Source organism: Scomber japonicus, chromosome 15 (genome assembly GCF_027409825.1).
Source record: "Scomber japonicus isolate fScoJap1 chromosome 15, fScoJap1.pri, whole genome shotgun sequence".
Classification (NCBI taxonomy): domain Eukaryota; kingdom Metazoa; phylum Chordata; class Actinopteri; order Scombriformes; family Scombridae; genus Scomber; species Scomber japonicus.
The window spans coordinates 2523536-2544590 of NC_070592.1; the positions used below are offsets into that span (position 1 = coordinate 2523536).

General features: G+C 38.9%; 3 protein-coding genes across 3 annotated transcripts in view; 1 reads left to right on the forward strand and 2 right to left on the reverse strand.

Moving 5' to 3' along the window:
- The window catches only part of vps52 (VPS52 subunit of GARP complex), a 15608-nt gene extending 12102 nt beyond the window's left edge, over positions 1 to 3506 (forward strand). The window contains exons 17-20 of the mRNA XM_053334645.1: positions 443 to 508; positions 1173 to 1284; positions 2742 to 2860; positions 2946 to 3506. Of these exons, the coding sequence (XP_053190620.1) occupies positions 443 to 508; positions 1173 to 1284; positions 2742 to 2860; positions 2946 to 3092 (444 nt within the window). The 3' untranslated portion in view covers positions 3093 to 3506. The remainder of the gene's footprint in view (positions 1 to 442; positions 509 to 1172; positions 1285 to 2741; positions 2861 to 2945) is intronic.
- A 2228-nt stretch (positions 3507 to 5734) lies between these two features.
- On the reverse strand, positions 5735 to 13548 carry lgals17 (galectin 17). The gene is made up of 7 exons (XM_053334654.1): positions 13464 to 13548; positions 12404 to 12447; positions 10310 to 10684; positions 9449 to 9539; positions 7099 to 7277; positions 6963 to 7010; positions 5735 to 6171 (listed from the first exon to the last, which is right to left on the reverse strand). The coding sequence occupies exons 1-7, from the start codon at positions 13487 to 13489 to the stop codon at positions 6089 to 6091; spliced, it is 846 nt and encodes a 281-aa protein (XP_053190629.1). The 5' UTR covers positions 13490 to 13548; the 3' UTR covers positions 5735 to 6088.
- Positions 13549 to 15548: 2000 nt separating this feature from the next.
- On the reverse strand, positions 15549 to 20764 carry LOC128374358 (uncharacterized). The gene is made up of 3 exons (XM_053334653.1): positions 20253 to 20764; positions 19024 to 19530; positions 15549 to 15609 (listed from the first exon to the last, which is right to left on the reverse strand). Exons 1-3 carry the CDS (start codon positions 20571 to 20573, stop codon positions 15589 to 15591), a joined length of 849 nt encoding a protein of 282 aa, XP_053190628.1. The 5' UTR covers positions 20574 to 20764; the 3' UTR covers positions 15549 to 15588.
- Between the last annotated feature and the right edge of the window lie 291 nt (positions 20765 to 21055).

The following is a 21055-nucleotide window of genomic DNA, read 5'->3' on the forward strand; positions in this document are numbered from 1 at the left end:
CTCAGTGTCCTCATGGTGAGTTCAGGGTCCTCATGGTGAGTTCAGGGTCCTCATGGTGAGTTCAGGGTCCTCGCGGTGAGTTCAGGGTCCTCACGGTGAGTTCAGGTACATGATGCTCAGTGTCCTCATGGTGAGTTCAGGGTCCTCATGGTGAGTTCAGGAGTCTCAGGGTTGGTCATACATTTCAGAAACTTGGCATAACCATCTGACATCTCACAGAGGAAAAATAAAACTTGAGAGCAAAGTAGAAACTATAAGGGGGAAAATCAGTCTACAGAAGGACAAAGAAGCCATGCTGTATTTAGTCTCTGATTTCTTAGGCTGAGTTTTCATTAGATCCCGAGAGGTCATCCCATCCTCCTTGTTAGTGAGTCTCTGGTCCACTAAAATCATCCTGATGTTTGTTAAAGCTTTTTTAACTTGTGTGTGTGTTTCCGTCCAGGAGAGGGCAGCAGACGACAGTAAAGAGGTGGAAGGTTTCCAACAGCTGCTGCTGGCCAGGACGCAGGTACACTTCCTGTTTGTGACTGAATTAAAGGACGAGTTCACAGTTTAAACCAACAGTCAGTGTGTGTGTGTGTGTGTGTGTGTAATGATTCCTCTTGTTCATACTGAGCATTAGATCCTTCATCATGTTTACAATGGAAGTGATGGAGGACTAAATCCACAGTCCTCCTTCTGTGGAAACATGGATTTAAAAGTTGATCTGAAGCTAATATGAAGCTTCAGCCGCCCACATGTCTGAAAAGGAAAATGAAAGAAAGAAAATGAAAGAAAGAAAGAGAGAATGAAAGAAAAAGGAGGGAGAGGAAGAACAAACAAGGATAATGAAATAAGTCAGTGAAAATGAGTCAAATCTTCATCTTCTATGTTTCAACGTTACAGTGTTTTTAGTAGCAAAGTCTTTTTGTTACTATACTTCCACCACAGCTCAACAGGAAGCACTAAGAGGGAATCTGATGCTAAAGAGACTGTAAATGTGTCAGATATCACTTGATATGACTAACTCACACTGTTACCATAGTAACTATAATAACTATAGTAACTCACACTGATGAAGCTCAATAGAAACTGATCAGAGACTTTTAAATGACTCAGACTAAATATGTCAGATATCTACAGATGAAACCTCTTTACTCTTCATATAACTCCTCCTCCTCGTTGTCTTTCAGGAGTTCATCGAGGAGATTCTGTCTCCTCCGTTCGGAGGGATGATCGCCTTCGTGAAGGAGGCCGAGGCTCTGCTGGAGAAAGGGCAGCTCGACCGACTGAAGAACGAAGAAGGTCAGAACACTTTCATGTTTCCTCTTCATGGCTTCAATTTCCTGATTAACCCTTTATAGGACACTCATTGAAAGGAAGGGAGGGAGGAAGGAAGGAAGGAAGGACGGAGGAAAGAAGGAAGGAAGGAAGGTAGGAGGGAGGAAAGAAAGAGAGAAGGAGGGAAGAAGAAAGGGGGACGGAGGAAGGAGAGAAGGAGGGAGGGAGGAAGAACAGATGGAAGGAAGGAAAGAAGGAAGGGAGGAGAGAAGGAGGGAGGGAGGAAGAACAGATGGAAGGAAGGAAGGACGGAGGAAATAAGGAACGAGGGAGGGAGAAAGGAAAAGAGGAAGGCAGGGAGGAAGGAAAGAAGGAAGGATATTTTGGGATATTTACAGAAGTTACCAAATATAATTATTTGCCCAATAAAGGGTTAATTTACTATTTAATTCTGACTGTAGGAGCAGAAAAATATTGTTCTACATCGCTTTAGTTAGGAACAATTTTAGTTTTCTTATTTTCTTATGTTTTGAAATGTTAAACATAAGATTTCTAATTAATTTGTTTTCCAAAAATATCTTTATCACTATTTTTATATCTGACACAAACTGACTGTTTATAGTTCATCCTGCTCCACACATCAGATATTTAAACAGTTATAACATATAAATATATAAAACATGAACATCAATAAAAAGGAAATTAAAGAAAAAAGTAATCAAGAATAAAACATTAAATTATAAAACTTTTAATTGTCATGTTTTATATCTTAACAGGAGCTTTTATGAGTTGTATCTCCACCAGGATATTCACACAATCATAAAATCCAAAATGCATCATAAAATATTTGTGGAAATGTTTTTACTTCAGGTGCAAATGAGATAACTGCTATCATCAAATTATGGTTTTTTACATCTCATTTTCCACTCCTGCCTGTTTAAGGGTTAAATTCTTATTATATTTTCATTCTTTGTGAAACTGGTTCAGACTCAGAGTGAAGACTCAGAGTGAAGACTCAGAGGATGTTTGATGAACAGTGAATCAGTTTGTTGTGTTTGTGTCATGTGATGTGAACTTTGTCTTTCTTGTTCCAGTAATCCTGACTCTGAGGGATTCAGATTGTTTCATTTCATACTTTAGTTTTGTTTTCCTGAGTAATCGACGGCTTTTATTCTCTGTTTCATTTCACTTAGTGTGAAGCTGCAGAATCTCATCTTCTCACTTCCTGTTTCCTGTTTCTGCTTCTGCTTCTGTTTTATAATCTATAATCTATAATATACTCTGTTACACTGATACTAAGTACTTTACTGTAGTACAGTTAGAGGTACTAGTACTTTACTGTAGTACAGTTTGAGGTATTTGTACTTTACTGTAGTACAGTTAGAGGTACTTTACTGTAATACTGCATACTACATCACTCATAATACTGCATACACAATACTTTTATTGTGATAGTTCATTAATACTACTTCCTGCTGCAGCTCGGATCACGCAGCTCATTCGAGGGTTTTCCAGCTCGTGGAAACAGTCGGTGGAGTCGATGAGTCAGGACGTCATGAGATCTTTCACCAACTTTAAGAACGGGACGAGCATCATCCAGGTGAGCCGGAGCTCAGCAGGCGTATCAGTCACATGACCGCAGCTTTCCCTCCACAGTGCTGTTAACTTCCTGTTTCCTGCCGCAGGGCGCTCTGACGCAGCTCATCCAGTACTATCACGGCTTCCACAAGATCCTGAACCAGCCGAGCTTCCGCAGCCTGGCCGTCCGCTCCGAGCTCATCAACCTGCACCACCTCATGGTCGAGGTGAAGAAACACAAACCCAACTTCTAACAGAACCAGTCAGACCAGCTGCTGTTTGGACCTGGAGCATGAAACAGGAAGTAAGCTTCAGCTCTCATCTGACGGACGTTTGTCTGGAAGCATTAAAACACTTTAGTCTGAGCTCGGATCAGTGAAGACGACGAGCTGAAGAATCAACTGTGTGTTTCATTTAATGTCACTAAAACACCAGATTTTAAGTTATAATCCTTCAGATGTCGGTCCTGGTTGGTTTTACAGGATGCATTCAGGTGCAGTAGTGAGCGTAGGACATTTGATTACTAGCAGCACTCAGAGTCCAACACACAATCACTGCAGTAAAACCTGTAAAATGGAAGAAAATGGATGTAATTAAAGTGTAAAAATACGTTTAAAGCTGCGTTAAGAGCGAGTGAAACATGATCTGATCTGTTGCTGTTTTAAAAATTCAACATTTTTACATCATGACAGCAGCTGAGATCTGATTTCATGCTGCACACGCTGTCTTCAAATGCTCCATAAAGATATTTTAATATATATACTGAATCAAACATTGAAACAGTTTATATATTAAAGTATATTTATAAGGTGAAGACAGTTGTTAGTATATTACAGCTCCACTGACTCACCTGTTATAGTTATAATAACCTCTCAGGTGCTCATATGTTGCATTTCCTGTGACTCCGTCACAATAAAATCCAGCCTCTACTGATGTGAAGCAGCAGCTGCAGTGATACTGTGTGATTATTACACTAACAATAAAAAAACTACACACAGTGAATCACTGGTGAATAAAAAGCTGAAGGATTATAACTTTAAATTTGACTTTTTATTAATAAAATGAACATTAACTGATTTTATTCAGTTAAGCAGCGACAAAAGAAAAACTTCCTTCATGAATTTGGACTTTAATCATGAAACACTGAATGATGATAAATGTTTTTATTATTTAGACTTTATTGTTTATGATTTATGATTGAGATGAATAAACTGTAAATTATTGATTTATATCACTGAACTAGAGAGAGAGAGACGCTCTGACTAATATATTACTTGAAAAACTGTCCCTCCCTCCTACCTTTCTGCCGTCTTTCCTTCCTCCCTTCCTTCTGTCTTTCGTTCCTTCCTTCCTTCCTCCCTCCTTCTCTCTTTCTTTCCTCCCCTCTACCTTCCTCCTTTCCTTCTTTCCTCTGTCCTTCTTTCCTTCATTCCTCCCTTCCTCCTTTCCTTTCTCCCTCCTTCCTTCCTTCTTTCTGCCATCTTTCCTTCCTTCTTTCCTCCTTTCTTTCTTCCTCCTTCCTCCCTCCTTTACTTCCCTCTTCCTTCCTCCCTCCCTTCTTTCCTTCCCTCCTACCTTCCTTCCTTCTGCCGTCTTTCCTTCCTTCTTCCTTCCTCCCTCCCTTTCGTCCTTTCCTACATTCCTTCCTTCCTCCTTTCCTTCCTTCTTTCCTTTCCTCCTTTCCTACGTTCCTTCCTTCCTCCCTCCTTTCCTTCCTTCTTCCTTCCTCCCTTCTTTCCTTTCCTCCTTCCTTCCTTAACAGATAAACTCTGAAGCTGTTGACTGAATGAATCTTGAAGTCGCTTTGTGCCTTTTTTTGTTTTTTCTTTCTTTTCTCTCCGTACAGTCACGATGTCGCTTCTGTTTGTGTGAAATCATTCCAGTCTAACAACGAACGATGACAAAACCACAACATCTGAGTTTTACTTTTTATTTCTTTGTCATTAAATCTGAAATACCTCAAAAACAGAATCATAAAAAGGACAATAAACATAATAAATAGATAATATATATATTTAGACACATCACAGAATAATAATGAAAGTCTTGGTAGGAATCAGTGTTAGGTCCTTAAACGCATCACCAGGAAATAATTAGAACATATTAATAAATCACGGCAGTATATTTATAAGAAATTACAATGATTGAAATGTCCGAGTGTCTTTAAACGCACCACCGAGGACAGTTTCTAAGTGTTGAAGGCAGAAAATCACATGAAAACTATCCGTTCAATAAAGTTACACATCAGATAAAGTGAAGAACTTTATTTCTATCATTTTAATATTTGAATTATTTAAACTTTATGAATCAAAACCAAACAAATTGTCCTGAACACTATTAGGACATAAAGACTTTAGTTGCTGCTGAATTTATTTATAATGTGTAAACAACTCGTCTAGTACTGGATTTCAAAATAAAAGTACAGTATCTTAAGAGTACTGGATCAGATGTTTCAAAATAAAATCACAGTATCTTAACCCTCCTGTTGTGTTCAAGTCAAGGAAGGGAGGGAGGGAGGAAGGAAGGATGGAAGGAAGGGAGTAAAGGAAAGAAGGCAGGGAGGAAGGAAGGAAGGAGAGAGAGAGCAAGGAACGACAGAAGGAAGAAAGGGGGATGGAGGAAGGAAGGGAGGAAAGGAAAGAAGTAAGTAAGGAAGGAAGGTAGGAGGGAGGGAGGAAAGAAGGAAGAAGGAGAGAAAGAGAGAAGGAGAGAGGAAGGAAGGAAGGAACGGGTCAATTTGACCCAGGAGGACAACAGGAGTAAGAGTACTGGATCAGACAATCTTTCAAAATAAAAGCACAGAATATGTATGCTACATTAGATTACAATGTACATATATATATATATATATATATATATATATATTACATTTAAATCAATCTGAGGGTATTTTTAAATGTGGCTCAGGTTTTTTAAGCTTTAATTTCTCCAAAGTGGAAAAATTAATAACTTTTCTTCTTTTTTACGCTTCGGTTTGTGTTTGAACTGATGAAATGAGACTCAGCTGGTTGTAATTAGAGAGATAAAAAGTATTTCTGGAGCCAGATGTTGATGATGAATGTCTCCTGGCTCCACTTTTCATATTTTAATATAAAATAATAACAGAGTGGTGTCGACGTTCTCATCTGAAATATAATACATGTCATTAATATTTACATGTTTCCTCTCACTGTTCAGCTGGCTCATTTATGGCTCACACACACACACACACACAGACACAGGTGGGAGATCGTCAGTGTGAAGTTTGTTTTTAGACGAGATGATTCAGGATGAGGAGAGACGAGATGAGAAGAGCCGAGACGCTGCTGCTGCTGCTGCTGCTGTAGGCCTCGGCTGGAAACATCAGAGGATACACACAGGAAGTTATTACAGGTTCATTTCTTATTTTATCGTCCTGATGTGGTTAAATATCCTGACTAAACTTTAACATTCACTTATTAGATAAACCTGTTTAATCTCATTCAACCCAAACCAACAGGAAGGATGGAAGCAAGGAAGGGAGGAAGGAAGGTGGAAGGAAAGAAGGAAGGAAAGAAGGAAGGGAGGGAGGAAGGAAATGAGGGAGGAAGGGAAGAAGGAAGGAAAGGAGGGAGTAAGAATGATGGAAAGGAGGGAGGAAGGAAGGAAGAAGGAAGGAAAGGAGGGAGGATGGAAGGAAGGAAGGAAGGGAGGAGGAGGGAGCAAAGAAAGAGGGGAGAATGAAGGAAAAATTTAAGAAAGAGGAAGGAAATAAGGAAGGATGGAAGGGAAGAAGGAAGGAAAGGAGGGATGAAGGGATGAAGGGAGGAAAGGATGGGAGGTGGAAGGGAAGAAGGAAGGAAAGGAGGGAGGAAGGAAAGGAGGGAGTAAGAATGATGGAAAGGAGGGAGGAAGAAAGAAGGGAGGAAGGAAGGGAGGATGGAAGGGAGGTGGAAGGGAAGAAGGAAGGAGAGGAGGGAGGAAGGGAAGGAGGAAGGGAAGGAGGAAGGAAAGGAGGGAGGGAGGAAGAAGGAAGGAAAGGAGGGAGGAAGGAAGGAAGGAAGGAAGGAAGGAGGGAGGAACAGCCAAAACAGATGAGGAGGACGACAGGAGGGTTAAACCTTCATGTTTTATAAACAGTCAAAGGGAGAGTAAAGGTTTCTCACCTGCTAGTTGTTTATCTGGAGTCTGAAGTCTCCGAGAGATTAAGTTTTCTGTGGAAGCAAAGAGTTAGACATTAATACAGATTCATTTCTAACTAATAAAAAGATGTAATATTAATAATAAATGTGTCATCGTTACCGTCGACAGAGAGCTGCACGGTGCTGACCGCCAGGCCGTGTTCATCCAGAACTTTATAAATCCCTTCGTCTGATTGGCTCAAACGTTTGATCGTCAGCTGATTGACGTTCAGATGTTTCTGCACACGATCGCTGTCCTCGTCTTCTCTCGTCCACAACACCGACCAATCAGAGCCGTTTCTGGGGAGAGAAGGTCAGCAACTGTCAGGAAACTAATACACACACACACACATATATACACACACACGTATATACACACACACATACGCGTTTTTACTACCTCATGGGGACTCCTGACAGGGTGATGTACTGTGGGGTCCAGCCTTTCTAAAGGGTCTAGAGACGTAATTTTAACTCCTAAATTCATCATAATTCTGTTTGAACAAAAAAATGACTTGAAATATCAATAACTCACATAAATTTGAAACCTGAATTTTGCCCCCTTGTTGGGACCTGTAATGCTAACGTCTATTAGCATACAATTGACATCACTGTTAGCCACAGTACAATTCATATTCAGTATTTGAACAAATGTTGGATTGAAACCCTAATCCAGGGGGCTAATCGCTAAGCTAATATGCTAATACGAAGCTAACATGCTAATATACACACTTACACACTTTGTCAGGAAAAGGTCCCCACACTGCAGTACCGTGTGTGACCTCTGGGGTTCACACACATGTTCAGGAAAACCAACCTTGTGGGGACCGGGCCTATCAGGAGGCTGTTTGCTATTGATTCCAATGCTCGTTCCCATGGAAACCAGGAGTCGGTCCCCACGGGTTAATAATATGTCAGGTTTCGGTAGGTGAAAAATGCACACACACACAAATATAGACACACACACACACACACACACACACACACATACACACACAAGAAACAAGTTGCATTTAAAGTTTTAACCTCCTACTTTGGAAACTTCTCCCACATAAAGCATTTTCATTTATTTATTTATTTATTTTATTTTCCCTCTAAAACCCAAAACAACAACAGTGTGATCAGAGTTTCCTGTCTGACTCAGAGCTTCACCCGCAGCCTGTAAAGCTCCAAACTGGGATTTTATTGGTTTCTAAAAGTTGTTTTGGGGACAAACAGAGACGATGAGATGAGGGAGGAAAAAAAGAAACAAAGACGAAAAGACAGAAGGTGTGTTTGGGGATTTTCCATCATTTACGTCAATCATGGGCTCATACTGGGTCATACTGGGTCATACTAAGTCATACTAAGCTCTGCAGTCATAGCGAGGACTCACCGACTCTTTGAGATAGTGGTGAGCACTGAGTCTGCTCCTTTTAATGGAAAACAGGAGGCGTTGTGATAGTGTTGCCATAGCAACCGAGGTCAGGTATGCGTTTGACTGTTTCCACAGGTTTAATATCGTGTTGGATGAAGGACAAAGTTTTCATGTTTTGTCTTCAGACCAGGAGACTAATTAAATCATGTTGTTTTAGATGTGAGTTGAGTTTAATCTGCACATATCTGAACATGACTCAACATGTTTAATATCTGTGTGGTTTAAAGGAGCTGCATCATTAAAATATCTAACAGAAACCACAAGTCTGCTTTTAAAGTCTGAGGTTCTACTAGTCCTTTTACCCACTCTGTCATTATATAGATTTCATAGTGTAAATATTTAGTGAAAGCATTGACAGTCATCTCTATAATATTATATTATTACTAGGGCTGTCAGTGTTAACACGTTAATCGCGATTAGATTAATGCAATCCATAACACGTTAATTTTTTTAATCTCATTTTAATGTTGCAAGCCTTTTTGTCCCTTCTACTCCCCCGTAGACGGCTCCTCTAGCTGTAGCGCTATGCTTTGAAGTGGCCTCCTGCAGTAAACCTACCGCGCTGATGGAAAGTAAGAGAGCTACTGGACTTTTGAACGGCTTGTTTAACTTTAAAACACTTCCAGACGCTTCAGTTGACAAGTCAAAAGTAAAATGCAACCTGTGTCAAACGGAGTTTAACTACCACCGGAGTACGTGGAGTTTGAGTTAGCACCTCCACGCTAAACACCCAGGTGCAGCCAAGCCAGCCTCAGCTCCACCAAAGGAGCATTTTGGAGTGTGGGAGTCGCAGCAGAGCCGTGATTGATTCCCAGTTAAGACACTCTGGTAAGAAATGCTTTACATTATGGGCTTAAAACTGCCTTCAAATGGAAAATAACAGGATTTTAAACATGACATTAAAAACGCCATTAATCGCGATTAACTATGGAAATTTTGCAATTAATCTCGATTAAAAAAAATTAATCGTTTGACAGTCCTAATTATTATTATTTTATATTATATTGAGGTCCTACGCTTGTTTTTTAGGATAAATCATGATGTATTTTCTCACCTGCCCTGGAAGACGACTCTCATTGAGTGATTGGTATACAGATCCAGAACCAGATCTTCACCGGGGGATTGAGACAGGAGAGTCTTGTGATCTGAAACGGGAAGAAAAACAAAACCAGATTCATGAGCAGGAGACAGAGACTTAATGATTACAAACTTAAAAAACGTGTAAAGTGAATTCAGACATTTCTTCTAAACACATTAAATAGTTCATAAATGTATTTCTAAAAAAAAAAAAGGTGTAAAAAGCATTTCAACCATTTAGATTTGAATTGTGGAGCTAGGATTAGCATAAACCCGCCCCTGCTGCTGTAGAGGTAGAAATACATTCAGCACACACTACTACTACTACTACTACAGTCTACAGTTAGCCAGTTAACTGAGTTAGCCGCCGAGCTAGCAGCTGAGTTAGCTGCAGAAAGCTCTCAGACGTAGCGTCCATGTTTCTGGTAGAGGTGGTGACTTTGATTGACAGGTGACACTTGGTAGGGGGCGGGGCTTCAGAGGCTGATTTTTACACAACTTTGAAGCCTAATTTCATATATTTGGTGATTTTTTTAATCATTTAAATTTAGCAGGGTGGTTAACAACACACTTTTCTGTGGTATGTCAAACTCAGAACTCATTTATTCTGACTTTACACGGACTTTAACCTTCCGTCTTTTTAACCCTAACCCACATCAGACCAACTTGAATGAAGATGTGGAGTAACAACATCATCAAGAACATCATATCAGATTTCTGCCACAAAATTCTACAAACTACACCTTAAAGTAGGACGTAGTAGACCTGCTAGAGCACAAAATATAACTTCTGAGAAACACGAGAAGAGTAGAGCAGAAAGAAATCAGCCCAAACTAACCGAGCACAGACAGCTTGACGCTCTGGATGAAGACTCTGGTTTTTTCGTCCCTGTCTCCGTCCACCACCATGTAGCTCTCGTATCTCCCCGTGTCTTTAATCTGAACGTCGTTGATGATCAGAGAACAATCTCCGGACCCCAGCTTCTCCTTAGGGACCTCCACCCGGCCCTTGAACTCCACCGCCTGCCACGTCTCCCACGTCTCCCTCTTCCGCTGCTCGAACACATTGTTGTCCATCATCTTCCACTGGATGTGGCAGGCGGGCGGAGCGGCGTCCATCAGGCGAGACTTCCAGCTGCAGGGAAGAACCACCTGCTGCCCCACCTGGCTGCTGACGGACAGGAAGCGGGCGGCAGAGGACAGCGAAGAGGAGTCTGGAAGAAAGGAGGAAAAACTCTGCATCAGTTCGGATGTCCTTGAGAGGATATGTTGTAGTTTTTTATTATCATTTTGACATTTTATATCTTCCATAGATCCATTTGAATGGTTTTAAATCTATTATGGAGCTACATTATGAAAAGATATATTTAAAACAAATATTAATCATTTGTTTGAATTCATGGAAAAAATATTAAATATATAAATATAATATATACAAATATAAAGTAGATTTTTAAAATTTAACTGAATGAATGGAAAATTAGCTGCGGCCATAAAAAAATAATGTCTTCATAAACAACAATTTATTAAATTGTAAAAGAAATAAGATTAATAATTATATATTTTAACAAGTTTTCCATTTAATTATGACAGTAAATACATATAACTATGATTTCATAACACTTTATTGATTTATTTTATTTTTAAGCATTTTAAATCTTTCGTACTTGGTGGTAAATTAAACATCTGAATGTTTTTAATCCGATTATGTTTGTAAAATAGTTGTTTTTAAGATAAAGTAAGATTACTCTGTTTAATATTTTTATAATTTGGTTGAATTCTTGTAGAAAACCAAACAAACATTACAGAGATTTTTATATTTGATCAGATATTATTTAAAAATATATTTGAATGCTTTTAATTATATGACGGAGCTGCTAATGTTTTTTAAGCTACACTATAAATACATATTTAAATATTAAATATTTGAATTAATGTAGAAAATATTAGGCTACAAATACAATTGAGGTTTTTAAAATGTAGTATATAAATGTACATATTGTTATAGTTTCTTCATGTTTTTCTTTCTTACATAATATTTTACATTTTTACCCAAGTTCTGTAATTAAACACATAATATGTCATTTCTTCTTCTGAGGGTCTTAAAACTATAAGATATGAGTTTGACGGCGTTGTGAAGCAGTGTGGGATCATGGGAGTTGTAGTTAAATCACCGTTGCCATCACAACCAGCCCTCCCCCCTCCCCCCCCCCTCCTGGTTAGGATCCTTCATCGATCAGGAGGTTTCTAACACCTGGTGATAAAACCAGTAGAAACATGAATGAAGCAGTTTCACATCATGAATCATCGTTTCTGTGGAAACCGGACGTTTGGAGCTACGAGAAGCTAACGCTGCTGTTAACGTTCGTTCTGCGTCACTCAGATTTAAAAAAACACCAATATCTGAATAGTTTAATGTAAAAGATGAGGCTTAAATGTAGATATAAAGTTAATTCATGGCAGATTCTGGTTGACGAACATGATCTCAGCGACCAAATGAAACAAACCTGATTAAAATGAGATTTGAACAAAATATAAAACATAAGTCGAGTTGTGTTTAGTCAAAGTTCCATATTACACCTTTAATTAAAAGCTACTTTATACTCCAACTCCACTATTAAAACTCTACATTTATTCTCAGAGGAAGATTTCACCTAAAAACTACGACTTGTTAAACATTAAATGAGTCCTTCCCAACCTTTTTGACTTGTGGCCCCTCACCAAAATAAAAGCAGTATTATTATTTGGCTCATGTTTAATGTCAGTGAGTTATAAGCAGCCAGTAAATCAGTATTAAAGCTTTTCACTGTAATCTCACAGCTGAGACGGAGCTGATTATGTTCCAGACAGCTCGGCTTTAAACTGGTTTTTAATAATAAACCAAACCTGACCTCCTCCTCAGTGTAATACGTTAAATACAGGTTCATACTCACCAACTAAACCGCCAACCAGGAAACAATGAAGAGACACGAACAACCTGAAAAATCCCCAAAGAAATGTTTTATAATCCTGCTTCAGACAGGAAGTCTCATAATCTGACATCATAATGAACAACAGTTTTATTTTAACATGTTTTCCATTTAATTATGAATTAAACAGTAAATACATATAACCATGTGTTTTATATTATAGAACACTTATTTGGTTTTTAGGGCGTTGTAAAATCTTCCGTAGCAGGTGATAAATTGAAGGTCTGAATGTTTTTAATCCATCATGTTGGTAAATATGTTTTATTGATTTCTTGGTTTAATGGTTTTTTAATAATTTGATTGAATTCAGAAAGAAAATCATAAAACTTGGTGATTTGTATGATTTATTATCTTATAGACTGTATTTACTTACAGCAGATTTACATGTTGTTATATTTTGTTTTACTAATTGGTAAAAAAAAATATTATAATAGGTTTTGAATGAATCATAAAACATAAAAATATGTTTATTAAATCATTAATATAACATCATGTGACAGTCGACTCAGATGCTTCAAGTTATTCTATATATTTAATAACAAAATACTATTATTACTAATTAATTATCAATATTGTTAATATATATATATATATATATATATATATATAATCATTATTACTATGTTGAAATCTGAGTCTTAATTGGCATCAAGCCGCATAACTGAAACTGAGCAATCAGATCCATATGTTTCGTTTCACACTTGATGTTTTTCTAGAAACGAAACTTTTGCGTGTGTGTGTGTGTGTGTGTGTGTGTGTGTGTGTGTGTGTGTGTGTGTGTGTGTCTGTGTGTGTGCGTGTGCGCGGGCGTGTGTCAGGCAGCAGCTTCATGCTGACTGAACTGATCAGCTGTTAAGTTTCGTTAGTGGAGAAGAGACGGAACACCTGCTTTTCATTCTGCAGATTAAACTCTAATTTTTCATGCAAAAAAAACCTGCGTAGACCTGCCATAAAATAACTAATAAATAATAAATAATAAATAGTGAGTTGTCTGACATTATGAATAAAGAGTAATATTTCTTACCAGAGTCGCTTTCTGACTGCTTTCATGTTGCCGCTGTGTGGAGACTGAGTTCAGTCCTTTTCTCTTTCCTCTGCAGCCTGAGTCTGGTCTGGGCGTGTGTGTGTTCACCAGCTGATGAGCCACGCTTTATAATCATCTCATCACGCACTTCCTGTATGCTGTCAAAATAAAACGTGTAGGTACAGGCGCACCAAAGCTTTATTAATAATAACTTTAATAACCTTATTTGATTTAAGCTGGAACATGAATGATGGAAATGTTCATCTAATCAGAGGTTTTATTAATTTTATTTTATTTCACTGAAGTTTGTTTAATATGTTTTATTTTTAACAGTTTTTTAATTTTGCTTTTTTTACTGTTGTTTTGTTTTACTTTGTTCTGTTTTGGCATTTTTGAAGCCTCGTTTTTCCAAAGTTATCTACAAAAAAGACTATTAAATATTACATATGTATGTTTTTTTAAATTAAAGATAAAATAAGAAGCAGCTTTTCTATTTGTAAATATTATGAAGGGATAATCTGACGGTCAGTTTAAACAGGAGAAATGATCAGAGCAAGAAAAACATATTTCACTCTTCATTTGAGCTCCTAATTGTTTTTGAAAGACGCTTGTAAACTGAACTCAAGAGCTTTTATTTCTATAGTACCGGAAGTCATCTTCCGGTACTTTAGATGAACGCTGTCACTTGACCGATTTCTGCAGAAATGAAACTTTGGAGCTGCGGTGGGTTATGTGCTGCATTGTCATCAGTTTCTGTTCAAACAGAGAGACACAGAGAAATGTGAATGTTGGAAATGTTCTGGGGTTGTTGGTGGTGGTCTGTGACTGTGTGGACTATCCTACTTAATAAAGTTCACTTCCTCCCCTATAAATACTTTGTTTGTTCACTTCAGCTGATCAGTCTGCTGCAGCTCCTCCACAAACCCTGGAGATTATTAACATTAAGCATGGCAGGTCTAACATGGATCCTCTGTTTCTTTTGTAAGTGATTTATTTATTTAATTATTCATTTGGAGGTTTAGATGCAGACAGAACAGACAGGATAAGAGATCAAATAAGATTAGCAGGTTATGTTAGTGGGTCGTGCTAAACACAGAAGCTTGTTGTCAGAAATATGATGTGTGGCTTTTGTTTGTGCTCATGGTTTCAGTCATCATCAGGTGGTGGTATCAGGTGTTTGTGGTGAGGGCACACTTTCTAAAAATAGCCAAACTAAAACTTCACTGAAGGTAGATTAAAGAGTCAGAGTTGATGTGAACTGAACATCTGCAGCCTCGTTTTTTAAACGTTGCACAAATGCACAAAACCGGCTTAAAAAGACCCAGATGTCACTTCACAGTTAAGGAGAGAATGTGCAGAAGACTTGTGTGTTGTGTGTTGTTGTGTGAGACTATGTGATGCACCAACCAGGAGAAGAGCTGCTAATGTCATTGTGTTTACTTCAATGACACTAAAGTCTTTCTATTCTAAAGTTATGATCTTGATTTTAAAATATACTCAATGACTCAGTTCACTTTTTATTTCCTGGGTCACTTTTTTGAGTGAAATGCAGATACAGATAGAAGACAACACACTGAAGCAACAGCTCCTCCCACGTCACAGTTTTAATTCTATACAGCAAATTAAATGTCGTCAACATGTCCGTCTATCATTGGCATATAGCAGAAAGTCACACTGAGCCTGACAGCAGCCTGCTTCACACTAAACTACTATATCTTGACGTTTGATGTTTACTTGACGGTCAGCATCGTAACCTTCCTGCTCTCCTGTCCCGACCCTCCTCTCTCCTCAGGCATTGCAGGGTGTCACCTTTCAGAGGCCTCACCTGTTCTCCGCTCAGCCCTGGTGATCCCAATAGGGGAGAAAGTCTCGTTGACCTGTAACATGACGAACTGTGGGCAAATCATCTGGTTTATGCTGAACTCTGATGAGCTGCTGCCTCTGCTGACTGTCACATGGAGCGGCCTGGATGGAGTTGTGGTCAACTATCATACAGCAAACAGAAGTCACATCAATAAAAAGGTAGATCAGGAGGGGGGACCGGTCAGTTTGGAGATCCTGGAGGTGGAGAAGAAGGACGCAGGACTGTATTTCTGCAGCGGGAGTTGTCAAGGGGCTGTACATGTTAACCAAGGAGTTCATCTGACTGTTGAAGGTAAAAAAGAAAAGAAAAAGACATTCATTTGGTTATTTTTTGTTCTCAATTCAATTTTTTGCAATATTCATATTCAGTTTTATAACTCAGGTTTAATTGTACTTGAAAACCATAGAAAGGTGTTCATGATGACTCTTCTTCTTCAGTATTAGTATGAAATGTATCTTTAAAGACAAATACAAACTAACACACACTGTTGAATCAGGATTAATGCTTTGAATGAGACTATATATCTGTAGCTCTGTGACTGTGAGGACTTCACAATGAGGTGATTTTGGGCTGTCTGAGATCAAAATGGACATTAGTGAGAAACGTGGTGAAATTGGTGGTCAGTGAGTTTAAAGCAGTCCTAGCTTTGAGTCCACTGATGACTCATTTGCAGCTTTGGAGGCCAAAGACCACTGCTGAAGTTAAGTTTTCATTTGAATGATCAATCGAGCTTGACTCAGATGTGTACTGAAGCCAGATGTTCATACTCAAGAATGTTTTTGCACCATCACATCAAAAACTGAAGATTAAATATGAAAATATGCAAGTTGCAGGTGCACAGTTGCATCAGATAGGGCGAAATCTATTGAAATGTTCTAGATTTAAAATAGTAACAAGCTAAAGGAAAAGTGTCTGCCTGTGTAGCTGAGATGAAAGTGTTGATGACATTTCTGTGGAAAGCAGCGGTTTCTGTGGTGACGATGTTTATTCTTATCTTATATGGAGCGATGCGGTTTGCGTTTAGGATGTTTGGTCACCTAAACTCGGTCGAAGTCAAAAGAAAGAAATCCCCTCTTTAATGCAAAGTTAGTCTAAAGGTTGTTAGCGACCAAACATAAAGACCACCAAAGCCATGATCCGGTTCATGCTGGTTTACAGTTACTTCCTCAAAGGTTTCTTTCTTAAAGAACATCATTAACAGATTAATGAGTTTCTATTGTAGCATTTTTAATAAAGATTAACCAATACTAATGTTTGATAAAGTTAATGAACTACAGCTGCTGTGTGTGCTTGTGTTTCTGTAATAAAGCAGATGCACATCCTGTATGTTGCGTAGAATATGGAGATATAGTAGAAACATTTCCTAAAACTGTTTCATTTTTTTAGAAAGAGGAACTAAAAGCTATCTTGAAGATATGTAACAACAGTTATTTTGAGCATAAAAGTTCATCATGTTTACAGTTAGTTTGAGTGTTTTTCATATTGTTAAGAACATTTAGAGGTTTTAATTTCTGCTCAGGTTCAGCAGACAGCTCTGTGATATAATCTGACTGCTGCAGTTTATTTACATGCTGTATTTTACCTGAAGTAACGAACGCTGCAGGTGTGTAAAACAAATCTATTATAGATGCTAAACTTTTCATTTAGTTTTTAAAAAACTGTTTCTCACACATCATTTTCAGGATTCATGTGGTTCACAGGAAAATGAAAATGAGTCATTTAAGAAGCTCTTTGTTTTTTTTTACTGGAGCTCTTTACTCCACTCTGGTGGTGTTTGGCCAGCAGTGGAAGAAATACTCAGATACTTTAGACTACTGCAGTAAAAGAACCAACACAGCCATGTAGAAAATACTCCATCATAAGTAAAAGTGCTGCATTAAAAATCCTCCTGCAGTATTACAGTAAAAGTACTGTAGTATTATAGTGATGTAGTATGCAGTATTACAGTAAAAGTACTGCAGTATTATAGTGATGTAGTATGCAGTATTACAGTAAAAGTACTGCAGTATTATGAGTGATGTAGTATGCAGTATTACAGTAAAAGTACTGCAGTATTATAGTGATGTAGTATGCAGTATTACAGTAAAAGTACTGCAGTATTATAGTGATGTAGTATGCAGTATTACAGTAAAAGTACTGCAGTATTATGAGTGATGTAGTATGCAGTATTACAGTAAAAGTACTGCAGTATTATAGTGATGTAGTATGCAGTATTACAGTAAAAGTACTGCAGTATTATAGTGATGTAGTATGCAGTATTACAGTAAAAGTACTGCAGTATTATAGTGATGTAGTATGCAGTATTACAGTAAAAGTACTGCAGTATTATACTGATGTAGTATGCAGTATTACAGTAAAAGTACTGCAGTATTATGAGTGATGTAGTATGCAGTATTACAGTAAAAGTACTGCAGTATTATAGTGATGTAGTATGCAGTATTACAGTAAAAGTACTGCAGTATTATAGTGATGTAGTATGCAGTATTACAGTAAAAGTACTGCAGTATTATAGTGATGTAGTATGCAGTATTACAGTAAAAGTACATAAGCATCCCTCTGAAATGTATTAGAGTGGAAGTATAAAGTAGCATCACATGGAAATACTCAAGGAAAGTAGAAGTACCTCAAAATGATTGATACTTCTGGTCGTCATACTGTTACTGTCAATGTCAATGAATGAATGAATGTCCTGTTGTGTTGTGTTTTGTGTGCAGGAGGTGACGGGGATTCGGTCAGAGAACAGCCGTGTTTGGTCATGGGAGTCTGTGTTCTTCCAGCTTTACTGCTCCTCTGTTTCCTCTGCATGGTGGGGATCTACCACTGCTCAGGTGTGTGCTCAGTGTTACTCTCTCTCTCATCTGCTTCTGTCTTTGTGACGACTTACACATTTTCAGATCTGTGTTTTCTTCACAGTTTCATTTAATATATGAACAACAAGATAAATACTATCATACCTCATAACAACTAGTCTAAAATTAATTTCATCCAATTCATTTATCCAAAACATTTCTCTCTGCTCTCACCTGTTAAACACCCTAAAATCTCACATACAAGAATAATGAAGACAGTTTAATTATGAACAGGAAAAAAGACAAATAGCAACTAAAATCAGCCGATTTTATTACTTGATATTCAGCTCACAGCTTCATACTCACAACAGTTTGGCACTGTAAAGTGAAACATCCCATGAGTCAGCCACTAGATGGCAGCATAAAAAGAGTCTCTTGTTTCCCACAGTCTTTTCCTACATTTAAACGTATCATGTAGAGAATAAACCTGATTTGATTAATACTGAGGATCTATGTTTTCACAAATGAAACCACACCTGCATGTTTGCTTTCTATTTTTTATTTTCTATTTGTTACACCCATCAATCAATCAAACATGTGTCTGAAGTTAAACTGATTTCCATAAAGTTTATTCTAACATGCAACTCTAGATAAGGCAGCAGGAGGTACAGTAGCTCGGCAGTGGCGTTTTTTTGTGTATTTTGTTAAAAAAGCAGCATAGGTTTAATAAAATGTAGGAAAAAGCCTCACAGTTGTTAGCTCAGTCTCCCAACAGACAAACAGGAATGAAGATTGAAGGAAACTGTGCATTAATGTAAAGGATCACTTTGTGAGGTTCTTTGTTGATACTCAAGAAGACTCCAGGCACATGCTGGGACCCTGATGGTGCAGGTTTTGAGGTTCACACCTGCTTCAGCAGAAGCCCGTAGGGACGGATGGACTCCTGCACGATGGCCCTCGTCTGGACGTCGTTGCAGCCTTGAGGGACGTAAACCAGCCACACGTCCTCTCTCTGACACTTGGTCCTCTTCTCTGGGTTGATCCGGTTCTGAAGAACCACCTCGTACGTCTTCTCGTCCACTTTGGACTTGAACTTCTTGCAGTACTTCTGCGCCATCTTGATGTCTGGGGTGGAGTAGACCCCTCGGCCCCGGGTCTCTCCGGTGACCATCGATGCGGCGGCTGCGTCCAGGAAGGTGGGCTCATCATCTTTGGGGTCTGCGCCACGGGTCAGGATGACGCCGAGGGAACCGTCCATGTTGTGTCCGTGGTAGGAGACGGGCCAGGCGTCCTTCCCTGTCCCGAGCCAGCCGTCCCCGCCATCGTACTTCTGCGTGACCCGCAGGGCGACCCGGCTCCACCCGCAGGGCCGGACATACTGCTCGTTACCACGCAGGAAGGTGGTGTCACCGTCCTGAAGGTGGACAGACGGGATAACAGAGTCAGACATCAATCAGTCAATCACTCATTTAGGGTGGATTAGTGTAATATGGGACATTGACTAAAGTGGGACAACCCTGTACATTATTCTCTTTTTCTATTCAATTATTTTAAAGCTAACTATGTAAGCTGTGTAAGTTATTGTTTAAAATGACACGTGAACATACAGGCTACTAGTGTTTTAACTGGCAGATAAGGCTGCTTTGTATAAATCAAAGCATTTCTAAGCCTATAAACTGTCCCAGATTACAAAATCCACTAAATCAATTTAGCACAAGGATAAATATAAGGGTACAATATCCAAACATTGTCTTCTAATTTAACAAGGAAACATTTGTCATAATGATATTAGTGTTGATATAATGTATTGGACTCATATGTAAATACGGGAAACAAGTCAGAATTGCAGTGTCTCACCCTACTGTACATTAACACTCTCATAGGTGACTGCAGGTCAGTGTGTTCTCTCTGCATCATTTTAGACATTTTCCACCAAAATAAAACCAACAACAACAACAAACAACCAAACAGAACTGAAATTAAATGTAATCTTGTAAATAATCTCAATCCATTATCAAACCATTAATGTTCATTACTGTAGATTTAAGTAGGAAATAAAGAGCCAGTGAAGTACACTGTGGTAAAGGTGAGTTATATAACATAAGGCCTGTGTCACATGAATTGAGCGGACCTCACCTTTATCCTGGTAAAGTCGTAGTCGTACTGCGGATGGAAGAAGTCCTGCGGGTTGATCTTGACCGTGGTCCTGAGCTCGGTGGGGGGCTCGGTCAGCGCCGGGGGGGAGCTGTACATGTCCTGGTCGTCGAAGTCCTGCAATGACAGCGTCCCCAAGCTGGGATACTCCAGCTCCTTGAAGCCCTCCTGCTTTAAAAACTCTTTGAGGGCCACGATGTTGACAAAGTCCTGCGGGGTTAGCTGCGAGGCCCCGCCGGTCAGCTCCACCTTACAGCCGGAGAGAGCTGACAGGGCCTCCAGACACAGCTGGGTGTCCGGCATGTTGACAGGAAGAGGGGGGCAGTGAACACGAAAGCTCGCCCTGCCTTTAAGAAAGAAAGAGATAAAGAAAGGAAGAGAGAGAAAAAGAGGAATCGGCCTGTTCTTTTCTGAATCAGTAGTTCGTTGTTCCTTGTCTTGAATAAAACCCGCAGCTCGCTGGTTGTCTGTCTGCTGCTCCGTCCGACGGCAAAAACAGCCCGACTTATAGTTTCACTTTCATACTTTCACTTTCATTTTGGTCTTTAATGTGGACTGGATTTCTATTTCTGTTTATTCAGAACAAATATTAAATAAACTGTGTGCAGAGGAACAATCTAACCTGGTCACCAACATGTGAACACACACAGTTATAAACCGTTTTATTTGTTCATTAAACCACTTTAGAAACATGTCAAGGACTTTTAAAGGATGAGTTCACAATTTCAAGTGTCTTAAACAACAGTCAGAATCATTACAGTTTGTCTGTAATGATTCCTCCTGTT